We start from the raw sequence: 18,349 nt of genomic DNA, 5'->3' as shown, positions 1-18,349 counted from the left end.
AATGGGAAGCATTGAGGCAGAGTTGTTGCTCTTCACGTCGTTGGGTTGGGTTGGGTTGAGTGAGTGGCCCAGTTCAGTAAATCGCGGACGCAAGATATTTTATGCTACATAAGTTGCACGCCGTTGGATTGTCATCTCCCAGTTCTTTGGGTGGGACCAGTTTGCTGCTTTGAAAATGTTATGCCGAAACACAATCGGCGTGTTATGATGATTGATGGGTCAATGGAATATACGTGATTTGTTTGTTTGAATGGATCATAATATGTTCATTAGTGAAATAAAGCGAGGGAAAATTGAATTTGAATTTGTGCTTTGTCGACGGCGCTACTCATTTGTCTTTGCTACCTAATTTAAATTAAACTGCATATTGATATTAAAGCGAGGACCATATAAATTTGGGTAATCCGCAACATTTTTATTACTAATGGCTTGAACAATCCATCAGTTACCTGAAAGGTTTTAATCCAAAAAAGAGGATGATTTGTTTTATTATATTTAGCATGATACAAGTGTTCAAGATTGTTAATGGTTGTGAGGTTGACAGCAGATGTTGTAATGCAGATGTTATTTCCTTTATATACACATACAACTACCCACAAAAATTTCACGATTCTAACAATGGAGTAGTAAATATTCTGCTGCACTTATTGCACATTTCTTTCTTTTCACTTCTTACACCTCTTACACGTTTTATTTTTTTCATTGTTTACACCTCTTACATCACAAGAACATTTACCTTCTCCATAAACATTTCTTTCATATTGTTACACTAACAGTGACACAATAGCAATTTTTTTTTTTTTTTTGTCAATCTCACCCATAAATTGTTACACTGTAAGTTAACAATTGAAACTTCGTGTTTCATTGAAAATCTTGCCAGATAATATATTCGTGACATTGTTTCACTTATAGTGTAGCATTCAACTGAGGGGAGATGAGATAGAATATTGTTCTATAAAGCTGCAGGACAACATTAAAATAAATTAAAATTTATTAATTTTATTGTAGTCGTAGTGTAACGATGCAATTATTATATTATGACTTGAACAAAAACTTTGAAATGTTAACAAAATACCATTTTAGTAAATATTTTTCACAAAATACCATTAGGGAATTAGTGTTTTTTAGAACACCATTTTGGGAAAAAACACTGGTTGTGAAGGGATGAATGAATGTGGCTTTGTGATGTTTGAATCCGTCTGTGAAAGAAAGAAACGAGGGAAACGACCTGACGTGTGTGTATTGTTTTTTTTTTCTCAATTTATAATGAATATTATAATAACAGGTTATCTTAGTAAAAGTACTTCAACCTATATAAAATGGAGTGTTATCTCTAGAAAATCACTTTAAAGAATTATAACATTATTCTTTAAATTTTTACTAACAAGATAAAAACGCCTTATTTACTTTTAAAAACTTCTAAATATACAAAATTTAACTATTAACTTTGATTGATTTTCGGTGGCCCTTAAACTTTATAGAAATTCAATTATAATCTTGAGAAAATTTTATAATAAGTCATGAGATTTACTTCTTTTAGTTTAGATACTTAAATCTTAATTTTCATTCTTAAATTATAATTTTACTCAATTTTGAATATGTTCATTAGTTATTTCGAATTAATTGTGGATTTGCAATTTAAAGATTCTCATTTTGAACATGGTAGAAAGTTTTTTTTTTTTTTTTTTTTTTTTTTTGCCGGTACTGGATTTAGTTGTTGTCCATTACAAATAAAATTACAAAATACCCTTTACCATATATTTGGAAAATGAATAGGATATATTCATTAACACTATCTAGTACTAACTCATAATCTAATTGCACTGTCTATCTTAAATTCACAGTACGTGATCACAGGCTCCCACTCGACTCGTGGCGTTTTCATCAAATTTAACAATTTAAGCATGCCACCATCAAATTTAACAATTTAAGCATGCCACCGTGTTCAAAAAATCTAATCATCATCCAATGTCAACCTATAGACGTCTTCGTTCATTTATCCCTTTAGATTAGAACTAACGAGCAACAATGAATATCAAGTTGAGATGGCCGAGTTGGTCTAAGGCGCCAGATTAAGGTTCTGGTCCGAAAGGGCGTGGGTTCAAATCCCACTCTCAACAATTATTAATTTTTTTTTTTTTTTTTACTTTTTATTTGTTTTCCATTTGATTTCTCTCTTTACTTTTTATTTTTTAATATGAAAACTACAATTTTATTATTCAATTTCCAATCCTAATACTCTAATTTAATGGTTTTGTGTGAATGTTATGTAAAATGTCCTTTTTTTTTCCTTCCAAATTTTGATATGGAATGTACAATTCTATGATTCAAATTCAACCTTAATAAACTCCAAGTTCATGATAATGTTCACAAATTTTACTTTAGAATTTGGATTCAAATCCCACTCTCAAAAAACTGAATGGTTTATGTTTCTTTTACATTGTTTGGTTCAAATAAATTTTTTTCCTTGTATATGAAAATTGCAATTTTATGATTCGAATTCCAACCTTATCACTATAATTTTATGGTTTTTTTGGTTTTCATGTGGAAAACCTAATTTGTTTTTTTCAAAATTTGATTTGGAAAATATAGTTTTATGATTCAAGTTAAACCTTAATAAACTCTGTTTTTTATGATAATGTTCATAAATTTCACATTCTACACAAAAAATTTGTTTATTCTTTTCGGCATAGCCATATTTAAAAAATTTTTCATTTTTATATTTGAAAGTTTTCATAAGTCATTATTGTTCAAAACGATTGGTTAATTATTTAACATTGTTGTTTAGATTTTTTTTTTTTTTTTGATAGGATTGTTTAGATTTCTTAGAGTATGTTTAGTTTAATAATTGTAACTAATTAATCAACAATAAGTTAGTAACAGTTATCTCGCAGGTAGAGACATTGCTAGTATGAATTTAACATTTTAGTTGTAATTTCAGTTGGTCAATTTGAAATATTGTTCCTGCTATTTGGCTTTATTAAACCTAAGGTAGGGATTAAGGGTTCAAATCCCTGGATGAGGTATGCGTGCAATGGAATTGTTATTTAGCTACCGTCCACCCTACGAAGAAGTCAACACATTGAACGGTCTGATTCTAATCACTCCTCTTTGGTGACTCTGCCGCCTTTCCAAATTTCGCAAATTTCCCAAACCCCTTTTCCCTCCCAAGTTCAAAAATACCTCTTCCTCTTCGTTCTGCTTGCCAATTCCAGAAAGGGAAAAGCTTCAGACCACTGCAAAAGAACGAAAATGGCACAAGCCGCCAGGCTGAATCTCCGAATGCAAAAGGAGCTCAAGCTCCTTCTCACTGACCCTCCTCTTGGCGCGTCCTTTCCCTTTCTTTCCGCCGGCTCCGAACTAGCGTCCCTCTCGGCCATCGACGCCCGTAAGTTCTTTATAATAGGCCAACAACTGAAAGCAAGAGCGTCGAAAGATATAAATCAATTAATGAGTTATTTAATTTTAATTTTTTTTTTTTTTTTCTCATGAGGCAGAGATTAAAGGGCCGGAAGGGACTGTGTATGCTAAAGGCATCTTCAACGTTAAGATTCAAATACCGGAAAGGTAGGTATTGCTAAATTAGTTTTTGGAATCATGTATTTTGTTGGTGATGCTCAGTAGGGGAGTATTAGTTGGTTGATTGCTGTGGCACTGTTAGTTATTTATTTTGTGGGGAGGGTTTAGGTACCCATTTCAGCCTCCGAGTGTGACATTTGCTACGCCAATCTACCACCCTAATATCGATAACGGAGGCCGAATTTGCCTTGACATTCTCAATCTCCCTCCAAAGGTGAGACTTTTGTTGAACATATATTTTGTTTAAATTTAGATTTTAGAGAACCTGTGATTGTCTAATCAAAAGGAAGATTGGAGATTGAAATGTAAATTTCAAGCTTCTAGTTTGTAGGATTGTGTATGCAATTTCAACGGTGTAAGCTGGGAATCAGCTCCCAATACTAGCACTGTCACATTTTAGGTAGCTGAATTGTGCGTTAATACAATAAAAATTAAAATTCTTAAATGTCACATGGTGAGTGGTGCTGTTTGTACATTTTCCAATTTTGATAATACAATTCCTTTCATTACTTGTAAATTGGCAAAGAAGTTTAATTTCTGAAGCCAAGTCCAAATTCATTGGTTATCCTTTAAGGTTTAACATGTATTTTAAATCTTTATTTTCTTGTCTTCTAAATTCTCTTGTCAAACCCACTAATTAAGATGAACATTATTTTTTTTTTCTTGATAAATCTGTAAGAAGATAGTGTCCAGAAGGCTGAAATTTATGTTCTCTGAATGGTAAGAACTGGTGAATTGTTGGATAGTTAGATGATCTGATAGATGGGTGGTAGTTTCTCGAGACTTCAGTATTTTCACTTGCTATTATAGAATGGCTTTGCACTGACAACAAATCTCATGTCATTATCAATTTCTAAACTTCTGTTTCTTTCAAGCATTTTATTCATCATAACAAATTCCCATGCTCTTATTCAAGCAGGGTGCATGGCAACCATCGTTGAACATTTCGACTGTGCTTACAAGTATAGGATTGTTATTGAGTGAGCCAAATCCTGACGATGGCCTAATGTGCGAAGCGGTGAGTGGATATATGCCAACAGGCTGATGAGTTAAGAAGTATCTAATTCTGATATTCTTGGCTGTATATGCAGAGCAAGGAATATAAATACAATAGACAGGCTTTTGATCAAAAAGCACGAGCTATGACTGAAAAATATGCCAGGGGTGGAGCTGGTGGCCAAGATTGCTTAACTAGGTGCATTCAGACCAACTCAGATATAAGCACAGTGGTAACATCAGTTGATTTTGCTTTTTAATTTGTTCCCAAAGTTTATCCTTGATTCGTATTTTCCTTCTGCAGGTGGAATTCAAACACTCGGACGAAGAGTTAAAACATGAAGCTAATGGTTATATTTCCAGTCATAATAAACCAGGTGGGATCAGTCGGAAGCTGTCACTTGGGCCTTCAAGCTCAACCCATAAAAAGAGTACTGATGGAAAGACAAATGGCATGCCAGATTCCCAACAGCTTGACTTGGAAAATGTGGAGGGAAATAGAGACAGAAAAGAAGCAAGAGGTATACTTGATGAGTACGGTCTGACATATGAGAAGCTATGTGGGAATGAAAGGAAGCTAACTCTAGAATCCTCTGTTCAGAAAGATGGTAACAATGACTTAAAACAATTCCATCCATTCTGCAACACCCAATCTCTTAAAATGGCTTCTCCAGAGTCATCATTGCTGCAGGGTGGCGGCAGTCATGAGCTGCAACTCCATCAGCACCATGATGGTAAATCAAAATATGATAGAAAAATCATGAAATCAAATAGGCTGTCTATTGTTAGCCAGAAAATACCAGGGGGATCCTTGGATGCATGCCAAACAAGTGATGGTAATAATGAGAAAATGCTTGTAACTCCTGTCATATCATCTCCTCAGACCCATTCTATTTCATCTGGGGCTTTGACAATGTTCCCATCAGTTAGCCACGACGCGTTACTGTCTTTCCAGGATTCTGCAGATAAATTGGAAAATGACTCCACAGGTAAAAAATGTGAGGAGGAATATTCAGTTAGTATTAGTAAGAAGCTTTCGTTAGGCTTGAAAGGTTCATCAGAGAAACAGGAAAAGGATAACAAGGAGAATGTTATGCTGATTAATAAATTATCATTCTCCACTCCCGAAACGCTTAGGAAGGTTGGAATTGGTCGCAAACTATCTCTGGGTCCTCCGACTCAATTGCAGAGTGGCCAGTTACTTTCATGCCCAGAAGTCATCCCTAAAGACGAACCTCAGATGCAAAAGTCTGATGGGGAGTCTAAACAATGTGGTGAAGAATCACAATTATCTGAATCAATAATAGTGCTGGATAGCGAAGATAGTGAGGAGGAAAGCAACGGACCAGTAAGGTCCAAACTGTCACTAGTGCGGAAACGCATAGGAAAGAGAAAAACGCAAGCTTAGTTGCACAACAGTTGCCTATGGAAGTTTACTTTCATTGTTACGTTCATTTTATTGAATTTTGGGGCTTGATGACCTGTCGAGGTATGCTTTCCAGTAGCAACAAAATGTACGGATGTGGAAATTATGGCCGATACTTGCCTGCAAATTATTGTCGGTAAATTGCTGGTTGCTTTGGTCTACCTTGTGCTATATTTCTATTAATAATTGACTATAATACATCTAATTATTTATGGCTGCAAAGGCCTTGCTTTGACTGGTAGGCATACGCTCTACTGAGCCTCAATATATTTGTGGAAGACATTGACCACGTGTCAGCTGCTTTCTTGGACCAAAATTAAGAAACCAGAAAAATATGAAGACGCCGTTGGAATTGGATAATGCGTTGGCCTTTTCTTTTCCGGAGGGGGAAAAAAACTCTAAAACAACCTCCCCTTTGTCGGCGAACGACCCTTTTTTTTTTTTTTTACTAACTGTCGTTTTCAGCTGCGGATGAATGACATGTTTCTTTACGTTATTTCGTTTTGCTCTTGCGTCTTAAATTGTTATATCGTTATGTAGTAATAGAAAATGGATCGTATGCAAAACGACGTATAAAACACATTAAAAATGGGACCGGGTTGTGTGGGTTTTCAAACCAAACATTGCGCAGCCAAACTGAGCCCGGCCCAGTTAAAGATCCATGTGCACACGAACCACCAGAAAAACCAGATGCGGATAGAAAGGCGGTTGTGGAGCGCGTAGAGAGAGGCGGTCGGTGTTTGTTTCTGTTTTCTAAAACCATTCGCGAGCTAGCGAGACGAAGAAGAAGATCGAAGAACAGCAACAATAAGGAGGAAAGAAGATATTGTATTAGGCTGAAGCTATGGCGTCTATTTGCCTCTCTTTATGCTCGACTTCGAAACCCTTAGTGGTGCCTCCTAAATCGGCAGCCGGAGTTGCTTCTTCTTCTTCTTCGTCTTCACCGAGCTGCCATGGTTGCCGTTGCTCTCTCGTTTTCTCCACGCCGATTTTTGGTTCCGGAAGAATGATTTCTTCTACTAGCAGCAATACCAGTCGGAGCAGGCGACAAAAGCAAGTGGTTTGTATGGCACCAGATGAAGAAAAATTGACTCGCCGCAATCCTCTTGATTTTCCTATCGTACGTGTCCCTCTCCTGCTTCCGTCTTTGATTTATTTCTTTAAATTACTGATTTGGAAATTTTTCTTTGTTGAAATTGCAGTAAAAATTACCCTATTGTATTTTTAGGGATTATAAATAGTTCAGACTTCAGATTGAGCTGGTTCATTTCCTTTTTTTTTTTTCATTCCTTTTTCTTAATGGTACTCTATTAGTGTTTAATTCTACAATCTGATTGGTAAATGGAAAAGGGAGATGTAAAGAACAACTTTCTTATTTGGTTCAGGAATTTGGCCTGATTTTAAATTCTTAAAATGTATGAAATTGCTAAGCACTTGGACGATGGTGCTATTGGTAAGGTTTGAGCGGAAGTAATTCAGTATTAGGTCCAAGTTGGACTTGTGTATTAACAATGTTGGGTATTAGGTGTTTGATATGAACAAATCAAAAGCACCTTGATATGTCTGCTCAAATTCATATAATGGCAAGCTATTTGATTTTTTTCTGTTAGTTGAATTTGTTCCAGTAGATTGATAGAGCTTATAAGGTTGTTTAGTTCTGGAATTATCTAAAACTTCAACCCGTCGGCCTTAACTGAATTAGGTCTTCAGCTGTTTACTGGATCATTTACACAGGTAACAAAGGCTCAACTGATAGTGTTTGGCATCAAGCCAAAGTTAGAGAGTCTGTCAAACTGATTTCTGGAACTGTGGTGACTATTGGCTGTATAGAATATATTTGCTTGCTGGTTATAGTATTGGTTGAAGTGTTATGTTATGACCTATTTTACAGTTTGGAACCTCTTGAATTGTGCAATTACCTATTTTGTGAGAAAAATTTAAAATGGTTCATCCCAAGTCAGCCATGCAAATGCATTTGATACTCCTCTTCTAGGAGGTATTGATTAGCAATGAAGTCAACAGTTTTAAAGGCTTTCTTGCACTTTTAGCCTTGAAAGTTGAAAGGCTAAAACAAATTTCTACAGATATGCTTATTACTCTGATAAACAGTGGTTGACTTTTGCCTGTTTTTAGAAGGGCCTGTTTTTCCTCTTCTGAGATCTGATAACTTTCATGTCTATAATTTCCTACACGCAAAAAAAAAAAAAAAGAAATGAAATACCTTCTTTTTTGTCTGGTCTTTAAAATGCTCAGACTATTTCTCAAGAAAGCATATGGTTGGTGGTTATGTTTGTTTGTCATGAATACAACAGAGTAACGATTATATGTTGTAAACTTCATATTTATGCCTTTTTTTTTTTTTTTGAGAATTATTGTAATTTGTCAATTGTTTAAAATGCTCATTATTTGATGTATTATAGCTGTTGATGCATTGATTCACATGGCAGGAGTGGGAAAGGCCCAAGCCTGGGCGCAGACCTGATATATTTCCTCAGTTTAGCCCCATGAAAACACCTATACCACCCCCATTGCCATATGATCCTCCAGAAGAAGATGAAGAAGAAGAGGAAGAAAAAAAGAAAGAGGAGGAGGAGGAGGATCCTGAAAAGGAGGAAGAACCAGACAAGCCTGAGAAGCAGTAGTGTCTATCATATTCAATTTCTTTTTGGTTCTCTATGTAAACTCCACCGAGTTTTTGATTAGTTTACATCTAGCTTTAAGTGCTGATAATAGGAAGTGGATGAAATGCAATAATCCTCATCCAGGAAGAATTTTTGTAATGGCTGTTGTTGCCCACTTTGAGCTGAAAGGATCTTGCAAACCTCCTTTTGGACTTATTAAAGGCTAGAGTTTCATGAGTAGATTTTTTTTTTTTTTTTTTTTTTCTTTTCTGGTTGGAATTTGAAATGTCATATATGACATGTATGGTTGGTAAATTTCATTTTTCAGTATTTATGTGAATTTCTGAAATGAAAAATAGTCGCCCTTCCAAAGCTAAAACAAATTATAATTTCACCACAAAGCTGGGACGGTTGAGAACTCCATCAAGGAATTATAGTAGGTCAGATAGATATTCTACATCTTACATTTAATATATGGTTTAGCTCGGAGATGTGTGTGTGAGTTCGCAGTACGTGAATGGACAGTTAGGTCTGAACTCCTGTTGAAGACTGGCAGCTAAGAACTCAATCACCAATATGCTTCACATACATACACATCTTCTCCTCTTCTCTCTTCCATTCTATTCAAATTCAAAACTCCATTGTCACTATGTTTCTTGCTATTCTCCTCCATCAAAAGCCATGGTGAGTATATCCAAAGTCATTTATTTCTTCAAATTAATTAATGTATGTATTATTTGTTTTTTAATTTTCCATTTACAGCAGTCTCTCACGCTTCTGCTGTTCCGGTCAATAGTGAGGCTATTTTCATCGCTAACAAGTGAGCCAGCTGCCTTTGTCTCCACGTTACTATTTTACAGTGAATTGCTGCCTCAGAATATCAATTTGGAAAGATTGGTCCGACACGATTTGCTTGACGATGAAAATTATATGTTCCATTTCCTCATCAATTTTTTGAGATGTTTCTGGTAGAGGTACGATTACAATGTTGGTCAAGATTAGTAAGTATTCAGTCAATTAAGTCAAGATTATGAAATTAGAAATTTAAATTGTCGTTTTCTTCATTCCTTGAATTAAAATGGAGAAAGGAAAAAAATTCCCTAAATTTATTGTAGCACTAATGAATATTTCCTTCTTTTTTCTTTTTTTTTTTTTTCATGAATGGAAGCTTAGCCCTCCACATTAGAGTTGTATTTGCAGAAAATTAGAAATCATTTAACCCTTTTTTTTTTTTTTTTTTTTTAAGAAAGGACAGCAACTTACTGCTCTTACAATCAGCTGTTCTCTCTGAGTTGATCTGCAAATTCATGATCCATTCGTAAGATTGGACTGTTTATTTGGGTGGGCCGAAAAACTCTAGGGCTGAAAGCTAACAAGAAAAATCATTTAATTTTGTGGGTCCAATTTAAGTTGGAGAGACTGTTAGATAAACATCACAAAATCACATATTTATTAATTATTGTGATCCACTGAAGTTCAACTTGAAAACTAAACTTATTGTTATTAATTATAATAAATTAATTTTATTCTTTTTCAGCTAAAAATAAGAGGGAAGATTACTTTCTTTTTAGAAAATGATTCGAATGTAAACCTATTGTCAGATTGTATATATATTTATTTAATATGCTATTTCATTTATATTTACATACAGTAATTAATTAAATGGTCGAAAATTTTTCATATTTGAAACACAGCATAAACATCATCAATATAAAATGAGAGGAAAAAATAACAGAAAGGACAAATTCACGTGTAATGACTCTAATATATGGTCAAATGGACGTGGGATGTATTGTAATCAACCCACTCTACAAGCATCAATTGGCTGTGCCTTGAAGAAGGTTGGTTAGCTGCATCTACAGGTGTTACATACCTAACATTAACTGTTTTGATTGAAGAGATCCAGAAATTTATATAGGCTAAATTAAAAAATAAATACATAAAATACTTAATTTTTTTTCTTCTTTTTTGTATCTAAGTCTCTCCACGCTCAATTAATAATATCTATGCACTTGAATGTATAGCTTACTAGTAGGTACATATACGATTTGGCAATAAAACCGGTCCGAATCTCCTCCCAGATAATACTAAAAGGAACAAGTAATGTCCGCTGTAAAAAAATAAATAGTTAAATTGGGAATTCAAAGGTTGATGTAGAGTGCACCCAACAAAGTCCTTGGTACCAAATATTAGTTAATGGGTTGGTGGTGTTGATCTCTTCAGTTTGATTTCTCAATCAACTATGAAAACGACAATTGAAACTAAAATTTACCAGATCTTTTATGATTTATTATATTTGGTAAGATAAGATTAAGATGTATGAACTGGACCATACACTGAATCTATATTTAGTGGTGTACAAGTGCTTGCTTGCTTAAAAATTCCATTACCTAAAGAGAAAATAGTAATACCATCATCATCTCAACGTTGACTGCTTTAATCACAGGATAAGCATTAGATAATTACATTTAAACGGCTCAGATGGTGCTGACAAGGAAATGCACAATGCACATGTCTACCTCTTCCTTCATATGTTTGAGTCTAGAAGTAAAATAGACACACATTATATTTGTTAATAATCTTGTCAGAATTGGAATCATTCTTAACATGTAATCCTCCATAACCGCTGTTTTATTGCCAACAAGAAGAAAAAGCTAAATCTATGTTTTTTTTTTTTTTTTTTTTTTTTTTAATTTTATATTCTTACGAAACTAGTGTAGATGCACACTCTTTACGACGACATGTCGAAAAGGAATTGGTGATTCTTTTCAATATAGGAAAGAAAAAAGCCCTCCACCAAGCCACTATAGATGGATACATCGAAAAATTAAGATTGGACGTTGAGACGGTGGGGTTTCATCGAGAAAAAAAAAGTAGCATATAGATTACGTGTCAAAAATGTTTTTTTAATTTTTTTATACATGTTTTAAATAATTTTACTAACATTTTTAGGTAAAGTAATTTAGGTCATAACAATTTATTAAATTAAGAAGTACTATTTTCATCACGCAATTAATAATATTTATAACTTTCTAAATCTATTAAGATTTAGGGCAGTTTAGCTTTGGATTTTACCGTTTCAATGCTCAATAATCTCTAATAAAAATATAAATAGATATGGACCAAAATGTTGTTTATTATGATTGTGCTACATGAACTAATAATGGAATTTTATTAACTCTCAATTTCCATTATTGGAAATTAGAATCTATGATATGTATGAAAAATCAAATTATGGAATGTTTTATTATATAATCAAATCTTACTGAAAAATAAAAATTTGTAATTACAAATTGAAATTCGCTGGACAAAACATCCCGATTAATTACCGTTACAACCGCCGCTGCTTCCTCTTCAACCTCAGATAATATGGTCCAGCTCAGCACACTTTTCTATCCATAATCATTTTCCACCGTCCACTACATGACCCTACCCCTAAAATCACTCTCCAAATCAAACGGCCAGGATCACCCGTGCTCATCCAATCCCGCCTCCTACTGTGCACATGATTCGAATCTCCCAGGCCACTAAAATACCCCTGGAATGTAACGTTAAAATAATACCCGAATAGAAGCTCCGTTTATAAATAGAAAAATGGGGCCATTTTCGTAATTAGGTCACTTAAGTCAGCTGGAAAAAAAAAAAAAAAAGAAATTGTCCAAAAAGCGCAGACGATAGTCTTTTTTTTTTCTCCTACTTGATGCCCTTAAAAAGCTCTGTTTTTACTCTCTCTCTCTGGCTCAATCAGAGTTTGTTAATGGAGGCTTTGGCATTTTATTAGCTCGCTTTCAAGTCTACATTTTCGAGTTTCGTATTTTGCTTTTTGAACCGAATCGTTATTTGAGTCGGAGAAAGAAAGAAGAAATTTGAAGATGCTGGAGGGAATTCTAGGTCGAGGTTTTGCCTCCAAATGGTATGAATATTTACGTATTTCATATGTTGTGTTTTCTAGTCTTTTTATTTTCTGAAATTTGATCCAGAGATGTGTTTGTTCTTTTTGGATTTTGGTGTAGTAAATCACTGATTAAAATGACAAAGAGTCGGATCGACGTCATACGGAGAAAGAGGAATGCTACTTTGAAGTTTTTGAAGAAAGACATGGCTGATCTGCTCGCTAATGGTCTGGATATTAACGCTTATGGCAGGGTAATAGTTTTTTTCTGTACTTTTTTGGTGCAATCACATTGAGGTGTTTTCATTGTTTGACCAGATCTTTAATCTGATTGGCTTTAGCTTACATTCTATTAATTTGTTTGTAGATGAGATGCTAAGAATACAAATGATTTGGAGTTTGCAATTCTGTATTTATTTTTTTGAATTTATCCTCTTTTCCTTCGTCTAGTACTCGTAAAGGCAAACCTATCTCAAATTATATGAACTTGAACTGTTCTCTCAGTTCCGTCCTTGATGGTGGAGGCTTGCTGTAAGTGTGTATGCTTGAGTTTTCACATCAATGTACCTTGTGTTTGTTCATTTTTTCCCTATAGATTGCTCTAAGTTTGTACAGACGGTGTTTATTGTGTACAAACATGTTTTTCTGTATCATCTTCAATCATTTAACATCAATTTAAGCTGTTGAAGAAATGTTCTCATTCTCCGCTGTGTGATGGAACAGACTGAAGGACTTCTAGCTGAACTGACGCTATCTTCTTGCTACGACTTTGTTGAGAAGTCATGCGATTTTGTGTTGAAGCATCTTTCAGTCATGCAAAAGATGAGGTATGATTGGTGTTTATCTATTCAATTTAACATTATATGACATTGTTAAAGTAGAACCAACCAGTTCAGTTTTGTGCCATTCTTCAGTGACTGTATATATTTGTTTACAATGATGGCAAGGCACAAGCAATTGGTATGCTGCTATTGCCAATGCATATTATGTATGGCCTGTACTAGCAAACCTATTAATATCATATGAGAAAAATTTTGAGATAATGCTACATTTACTTAATAGGCAACCCACCTTGTGGCCAGTATTTAATTATTGGCAACCCACCTTTTTAGGCTGGAAAGTCATATTCAAATCTTTTGCATTCGGTATTATCAGAGTGGAGCACCCGTAATAGGCTGTTCTGAAGATACACTATCAAATTATGCTTTTGATTGCCAGGTGTAGCCCTTGATAGGCTACTCGTTTATTTTATGGCTTTTGACTGATTTAGCATGATACAATTCTGCATTTCTCTGGCTTGATTGGTCCTAATGTTATTAGGATAAACTGATTGTGACAAAACAAGTTTGATTTATATTTCTATTGATTGACTGTCACTTCTACAGGCACTGTCCTGAGGACTGTAGGGAGGCTGTGGCATCCCTGATGTTTGCAGCTGCAAGATTTTCTGATTTGCCAGAGTTGCGAGATCTCAGGGAGACATTTTATGAGAGATATATGAACTCCCTGGAACTGTTTGTGAATCAAGAGGTAACTATAAATTCGCTGTGTGGATAATTATGACTGTAATTGCTTCTATACAACTAACTACCTAAAATTTTTGTGAATAGTTCATTGAGAAATTATCTTCAAAGCCGTCTACAACAGAGAAGAAAGTTCAGCTAATGCGTGATATAGCATCAGAATTCTGTATAAAGTGGGACTCTAGGGCTTGTGAACAAAGGGTGTCTACACCCTCTGCATCTGCACAGGTTTGTCCCTCTATTTCTTTCTATTTTACCCAGCGATTTGCTCTGGATGGTCAGAGAATTTCGGTTATAACCTGATCCTGGATATTATTTAGGTCAACTATCTGGCTGTTTTGATTTCTGTCTCCTACAATTTTACAAAAAAGGAGAGCTTTACTTTCTTCCCGTTTATTGTATCTTGGGTTAAATGTGATTATCTTGCAGGAGCAACCTAAAACTTATGGCTCTCCACACATAAATGATGATAAGTACAAGTCAATGAATGGCAAGGCCACTGAACAAAGAGTTAAATATGATGTTTCACCCGAAGGAAGGGTTGAGCATTATAATAATGATTACATATTTCAGAGTGAAAAGAAGGGTAATGTCTCAAACAGGAATGACCTCAATCCTCAATCCAGATATGAAGTCCCTGTCAATGGATACAAGCTGGTCAATGTCAGGGAAGAACCTATGCTGAAAAGGGACACCCATGATTGTTCGTTCCAAGGAAGGCAAGAAGTTGCTATGGAGAAGTATGAACCATGGAAAGAGGATACTCCCCTGAAAACAGTTAGATTAGGCAGTTCATCTCAGAGGAAAAAAATGGAAAATTTTGATGCTAGATCCAAACTGCATGATGGTAGAGAGAATGCTGTACCTAAAAGAGACAACGAGGACATTTTAACTCAAGGAAAGCCAGATATTCTTCCAAGTTATGCAGGTTCATGGTCAAACGGCGATGGTAGAGGCAGAGTGGCTGATAGTGTTGGCCAATGCAATGCTGCAAATTCAGCGGAAGATGCTCAGGATGAAGCACATAAGTTGAAGCCTTGCTCTAATAATGTTATTCCTCCTCCTTACACTAAACCTAATGCTAAATTGAAGGATGGAAAACCTGGAGGCAGTTTAGGATCTTCCGCTGCTGGTTCTGATGGCAATATCGTCCCCAAGGAACCTTCAAGGGACAAGAGAGCCAATGCTGCCGACAGGTCAGAGAAAATCCTACAAGAATCATATTATCCTGACCATGAGAGGGAGGGTTTTGGATCAACTAGCGCAAATAGAAATGGGCACAAGAATGATAGTAAGCATCAAGATGATGGTATTAGTAACACGATTCCAAAACCAAGATCCTCAAGAAGGCGGCACTCAAAAGCACACATTAGCCATGATGATGTTGGCAATTTAGAAGATGCAGGAGTTGTGAAGAGGAGATCAAGGAGCAGGAGAAGAGATGACTCAAGACGGGGACTGCAAGTCTTGTTTGATGATGAGCACTATAGGAATGATGAAGAGGAAAGAATAATAGACAAATTGTTGATACATTACAGCCAGAAACCCTCAACCTATGAACCTGGAAAGGTCAGAAGAAAGTCAAGAAGTCGTCATTCACATCGCCAAGACTTTGAGGATAAATCCCCACAGCATATCAGTGCTGGTGAAATTGCAGAAGTGGTTCCACCAACCCGATCAATTTCCCTCCGCGAACAAACAGCTCCTTCAGAGGCAAAAGTGTTTGCTCGTGCTGCTTCTTTTCAGCCAGATAGGTCAAGCCCAGCCAAGCATGTGCATCCCAAGTTGCCTGATTATGATGATTTGGCTGCTCGATTTGCCGCCCTGAGGGGGAGGTGAATTATTTAGCAGTCAGAATCAGCATCTTTGATTGAATCCAGTGGATCTTCTTACATTTGTTTCCCTAATTGGCTCCCATACTGTGTTTGGGTGAAGAAATATGGGTCATGCTCCTATCACCAATGGCTGAAATACTTACAGTAGAATGTAATTGGAACATGGCCTGCGTGTTAGATAGTCGTTGGTATTACACATTTATACAATCAATGGACCCTGGCATTTATGGTTCGTACTTCTAATATCAATTCAATTTCCAGACCTCTAGGCTGTAAAAATTGTAACGTGCATGTAACTTCGAAGGATAAAAACACTGCATCTCTATTAATTAATATATGATTACAAATTTAGATGAAGATTACCCGTAGATTGTGCTCCCTTTTCTATAGTATAATTGCCATCAAATTTCCCATTTCTTAATTTTCTTTGTGACACTTCATCTCTTCGTTGGTTTAGAAATTTCTTTAATTTTCTTCTAGCTGGAGAGGAAAAGCAGACATGTCAACAACAATGTATTGTGCCTCGACCTAACTGGTTCTGCTGTTATTCTCACATTATATTTCTACAGATAATGTGCGAATGACATAAATAACCTTGAATGTCAGATACTGTACTAGGTCAGAACAAAAAAGCCTTTACATTTCCCATGACCAAAGCCCAATACGGTGCCAAAGATTCTGTTTTTCTGTTTCCATCTCCTATCCTTGTCAAGAGTAAAGTAATGTTTTCCCGCCAAAAAACACTTGTTACCCCTACTTTTCACTTCACTCCCTCCTTTTTACTGCGTCACATTCCAGTCTAGTCTGGTCTCCAGAGGCAGAAAGAGAGAGAAAATGAAGGGTGCATCCAAAGTTATAATGGGAGCTACACTGGTGATGGTGGTCAGTCTTGCCGTAGTACTCGGCCTGGTTCTGGTTCTACTAGCTGAGCTGTATTGTACTCTTTTACTTCGACGGCGCCAGCTAAGAATCTCCTCCACCAATGCTACTGCCGCCGCCAATACCGCCTCTATAACCACTTCCCCACCTGCCAATACTTTCTTACAACCCCAAAAACAACCAGCTTCTTCTCCTACTACATATTATGCCCCGGGAGTTCTTCAAGCTCCAAGAAGCCTCTTCTTCCCCGCAATTTCTTGCAAGGAAAACAAGGTAACTGAAACAAAGAACCAGGAACCTAATACTACAAGCCCCAAAAAAATTGGTCTTGTAAACACTTCACCTCCATCTACTTCCACAGTAACTTCACCTCATCAAGCTTGTGTTGGTTGTGGGGAGCATTTTGTTTATATATCCAATCCTATCTATGATAATGATGCGAACAGGGCAAGCAGAGTGGAGACTCCATTTGAAACTCCTGATTCATCACCATCGCGACTGGAAACAGATGGTGATGATGAGGAAATAGGAAAACCTTCTCCATCTAGTCCACACTCAGTCCCAATTACTCCTCCATTAACTCCAATGAAGAAGCTCCCAAAAGAAGCATGTTCAGTTTCGTTAAGAGATGCAAGGTCTTTAGGCACTTCAGGCAGCGACTCTTTGAGTAACAATGGTCTTTCTTCATCATCTTCAGGGTCTCCATGCACATCTCCTTCATGGTAATTAACTTTTTGATGAACCCTTTGTAGGCAGGAAAATTAGAGTCGAGGATTTTCTTCTAAACTCACTGTAAGCTTGTTTGTCAGGCTTGGTGTAGACGTGGTCATGGCTCGCCCACCCATGGCCACGCCTGTGCCAAGTCAAAAAATTACTAATCTTTTTCTCTCTCTTGTATTACTTTGCAGAGAACTGTTCTTTTTCTTTATGTTCTGATTCAGTTGCATTGTATGGTTGTTTTAGGAAAGTAGTTTTCACTTCTCTCTTTGATGTTTTCTTTATTTTGTATTTTGTTTTGTTTAGGAATTGTGAAGTTGCATGTGATTGTTAACTGTGTTGCGAAGATGAGGACTAGAAGGTTAAAATAAAAAGAAAGGGAAATTGAAAATTAAAACTAATAAAAAACACTATCTCTGTTTTTTAGGGACCTCGATTTGTGATTTCAATAACATTAAAACCTAAAAAACAAACTGTCAACTGCGAGGCATTTGTCCACTTTAGTTGTTATTTTCCATGAGCTTGATGAGGCAAGAAGCTTCAGTTTCTGCACTGTCGCAATTTATTAACTTGTTTCTGAAGTGCTTTAGTGACTTTGAGCACTCTTCAGTCTTCAATCTTCTCTTCATAAAATTTAATGGGTTTTCTTTATTTCTTCAATATTATTATTAAGAATGGACCAGGTATCTTTGACCCAGGGGACCATGCTCTGTAACACTGTACAGCATAAGGCTTCTTCAGCTTCATTAATCATTTTGTACTTTGGTTTTTTTGTTTTCTTACGGTGATGGCATTATTTGAGTCAGTAGTGATTTCATATACTACTTTTTAGTATAGGAAGAAGATTAGTTATGCACAGAGCTAAGACACTAGTCTTTTAG

The 18,349-nt window shown here is 35.9% G+C and overlaps 4 protein-coding genes, 1 long non-coding RNA gene and 1 other non-coding gene across 7 annotated transcripts; 5 read left to right on the top strand and 1 right to left on the bottom strand.

Moving 5' to 3' along the window:
- The first annotated feature begins 2,039 nt into the window (after positions 1 to 2,039).
- TRNAL-AAG (transfer RNA leucine (anticodon AAG)) lies at positions 2,040 to 2,120 on the top strand. Its single transcript has one exon. It is a non-coding gene; the product is annotated as a tRNA-Leu (tRNA).
- A 959-nt stretch (positions 2,121 to 3,079) lies between these two features.
- Positions 3,080 to 6,223, top strand: UBC37 (ubiquitin-conjugating enzyme 37). 2 transcript variants are annotated; one of them, XM_020680775.3, is made up of 6 exons: positions 3,080 to 3,388; positions 3,498 to 3,567; positions 3,688 to 3,793; positions 4,499 to 4,597; positions 4,671 to 4,805; positions 4,880 to 6,223. In XM_020680775.3, the coding sequence occupies exons 1-6, from the start codon at positions 3,253 to 3,255 to the stop codon at positions 5,981 to 5,983; spliced, it is 1,650 nt and encodes a 549-aa protein (XP_020536434.1). In that variant the 5' UTR covers positions 3,080 to 3,252; the 3' UTR covers positions 5,984 to 6,223. The 2 variants fall into 2 exon arrangements, with proteins under 2 accessions (XP_020536434.1, XP_012076676.1); XM_012221286.4 differs by having other exon boundaries at positions 3,083 to 3,388; positions 4,671 to 4,808.
- Positions 4,403 to 5,514, bottom strand: LOC149493970 (uncharacterized). The gene is made up of 2 exons (XR_016322079.1): positions 5,376 to 5,514; positions 4,403 to 5,284 (listed from the first exon to the last, which is right to left on the bottom strand). It is a non-coding gene; the product is annotated as an uncharacterized LOC149493970 (long non-coding RNA).
- Positions 6,224 to 6,675: 452 nt separating the features above from the next.
- LOC105637707 (uncharacterized) lies at positions 6,676 to 8,862 on the top strand. Its single transcript, XM_012221285.3, has 2 exons — positions 6,676 to 7,121; positions 8,449 to 8,862. The coding sequence occupies exons 1-2, from the start codon at positions 6,846 to 6,848 to the stop codon at positions 8,641 to 8,643; spliced, it is 471 nt and encodes a 156-aa protein (XP_012076675.1). The 5' UTR covers positions 6,676 to 6,845; the 3' UTR covers positions 8,644 to 8,862.
- Positions 8,863 to 12,241: 3,379 nt separating this feature from the next.
- Positions 12,242 to 16,229, top strand: LOC105637705 (Regulator of Vps4 activity in the MVB pathway protein). Its single transcript, XM_012221284.3, has 6 exons — positions 12,242 to 12,535; positions 12,636 to 12,768; positions 13,238 to 13,341; positions 13,900 to 14,044; positions 14,125 to 14,265; positions 14,467 to 16,229. The coding sequence occupies exons 1-6, from the start codon at positions 12,495 to 12,497 to the stop codon at positions 15,874 to 15,876; spliced, it is 1,974 nt and encodes a 657-aa protein (XP_012076674.1). The 5' UTR covers positions 12,242 to 12,494; the 3' UTR covers positions 15,877 to 16,229.
- A 146-nt stretch (positions 16,230 to 16,375) lies between these two features.
- On the top strand, positions 16,376 to 17,752 carry LOC105637704 (uncharacterized). The gene has a single exon (XM_012221283.4). The coding sequence runs from the start codon at positions 16,707 to 16,709 to the stop codon at positions 17,475 to 17,477; it is 771 nt and encodes a 256-aa protein (XP_012076673.1). The 5' UTR covers positions 16,376 to 16,706; the 3' UTR covers positions 17,478 to 17,752.
- The last annotated feature ends 597 nt before the right edge of the window (positions 17,753 to 18,349 follow it).

The sequence above is a fragment of the Jatropha curcas genome, chromosome 8 (assembly GCF_041381405.1).
Source record: "Jatropha curcas cultivar XTBG-Jc1 chromosome 8, XTBG_Jcur_1.0, whole genome shotgun sequence".
NCBI lineage: Eukaryota > Viridiplantae > Streptophyta > Magnoliopsida > Malpighiales > Euphorbiaceae > Jatropha > Jatropha curcas.
This window is presented reverse-complemented; position numbering and strand designations above follow the sequence as displayed.

What these genes read in the sequence shown, in the direction of transcription:
- LOC105637705 (XM_012221284.3), top strand. Translation starts at nt 12,495, where the DNA reads ATGCTGGAGGGAATTCTAGGTCGAGGTTTTGCCTCCAAATG. An exon ending in CGAGGTTTTGCCTCCAAATG is followed by an intron (nt 12,536 to 12,635) that starts GTATGAATATTT and finishes ATTTTGGTGTAG; the next exon opens with TAAATCACTGATTAAAATGA. An exon ending in CACCCTCTGCATCTGCACAG is followed by an intron (nt 14,266 to 14,466) that starts GTTTGTCCCTCT and finishes ATTATCTTGCAG; the next exon opens with GAGCAACCTAAAACTTATGG.
- LOC105637704 (XM_012221283.4), top strand. Translation starts at nt 16,707, where the DNA reads ATGAAGGGTGCATCCAAAGTTATAATGGGAGCTACACTGGTGATGGTG.
- UBC37 (XM_012221286.4), top strand. Translation starts at nt 3,253, where the DNA reads ATGGCACAAGCCGCCAGGCTGAATCTCCGAATGCAAAAGGAGCTCAAG. An exon ending in CCTCTCGGCCATCGACGCCC is followed by an intron (nt 3,389 to 3,497) that starts GTAAGTTCTTTA and finishes CTCATGAGGCAG; the next exon opens with AGATTAAAGGGCCGGAAGGG. An exon ending in AAGATTCAAATACCGGAAAG is followed by an intron (nt 3,568 to 3,687) that starts GTAGGTATTGCT and finishes GGGAGGGTTTAG; the next exon opens with GTACCCATTTCAGCCTCCGA.
- LOC105637707 (XM_012221285.3), top strand. Translation starts at nt 6,846, where the DNA reads ATGGCGTCTATTTGCCTCTCTTTATGCTCGACTTCGAAACCCTTAGTG. An exon ending in ATCCTCTTGATTTTCCTATC is followed by an intron (nt 7,122 to 8,448) that starts GTACGTGTCCCT and finishes TTCACATGGCAG; the next exon opens with GAGTGGGAAAGGCCCAAGCC.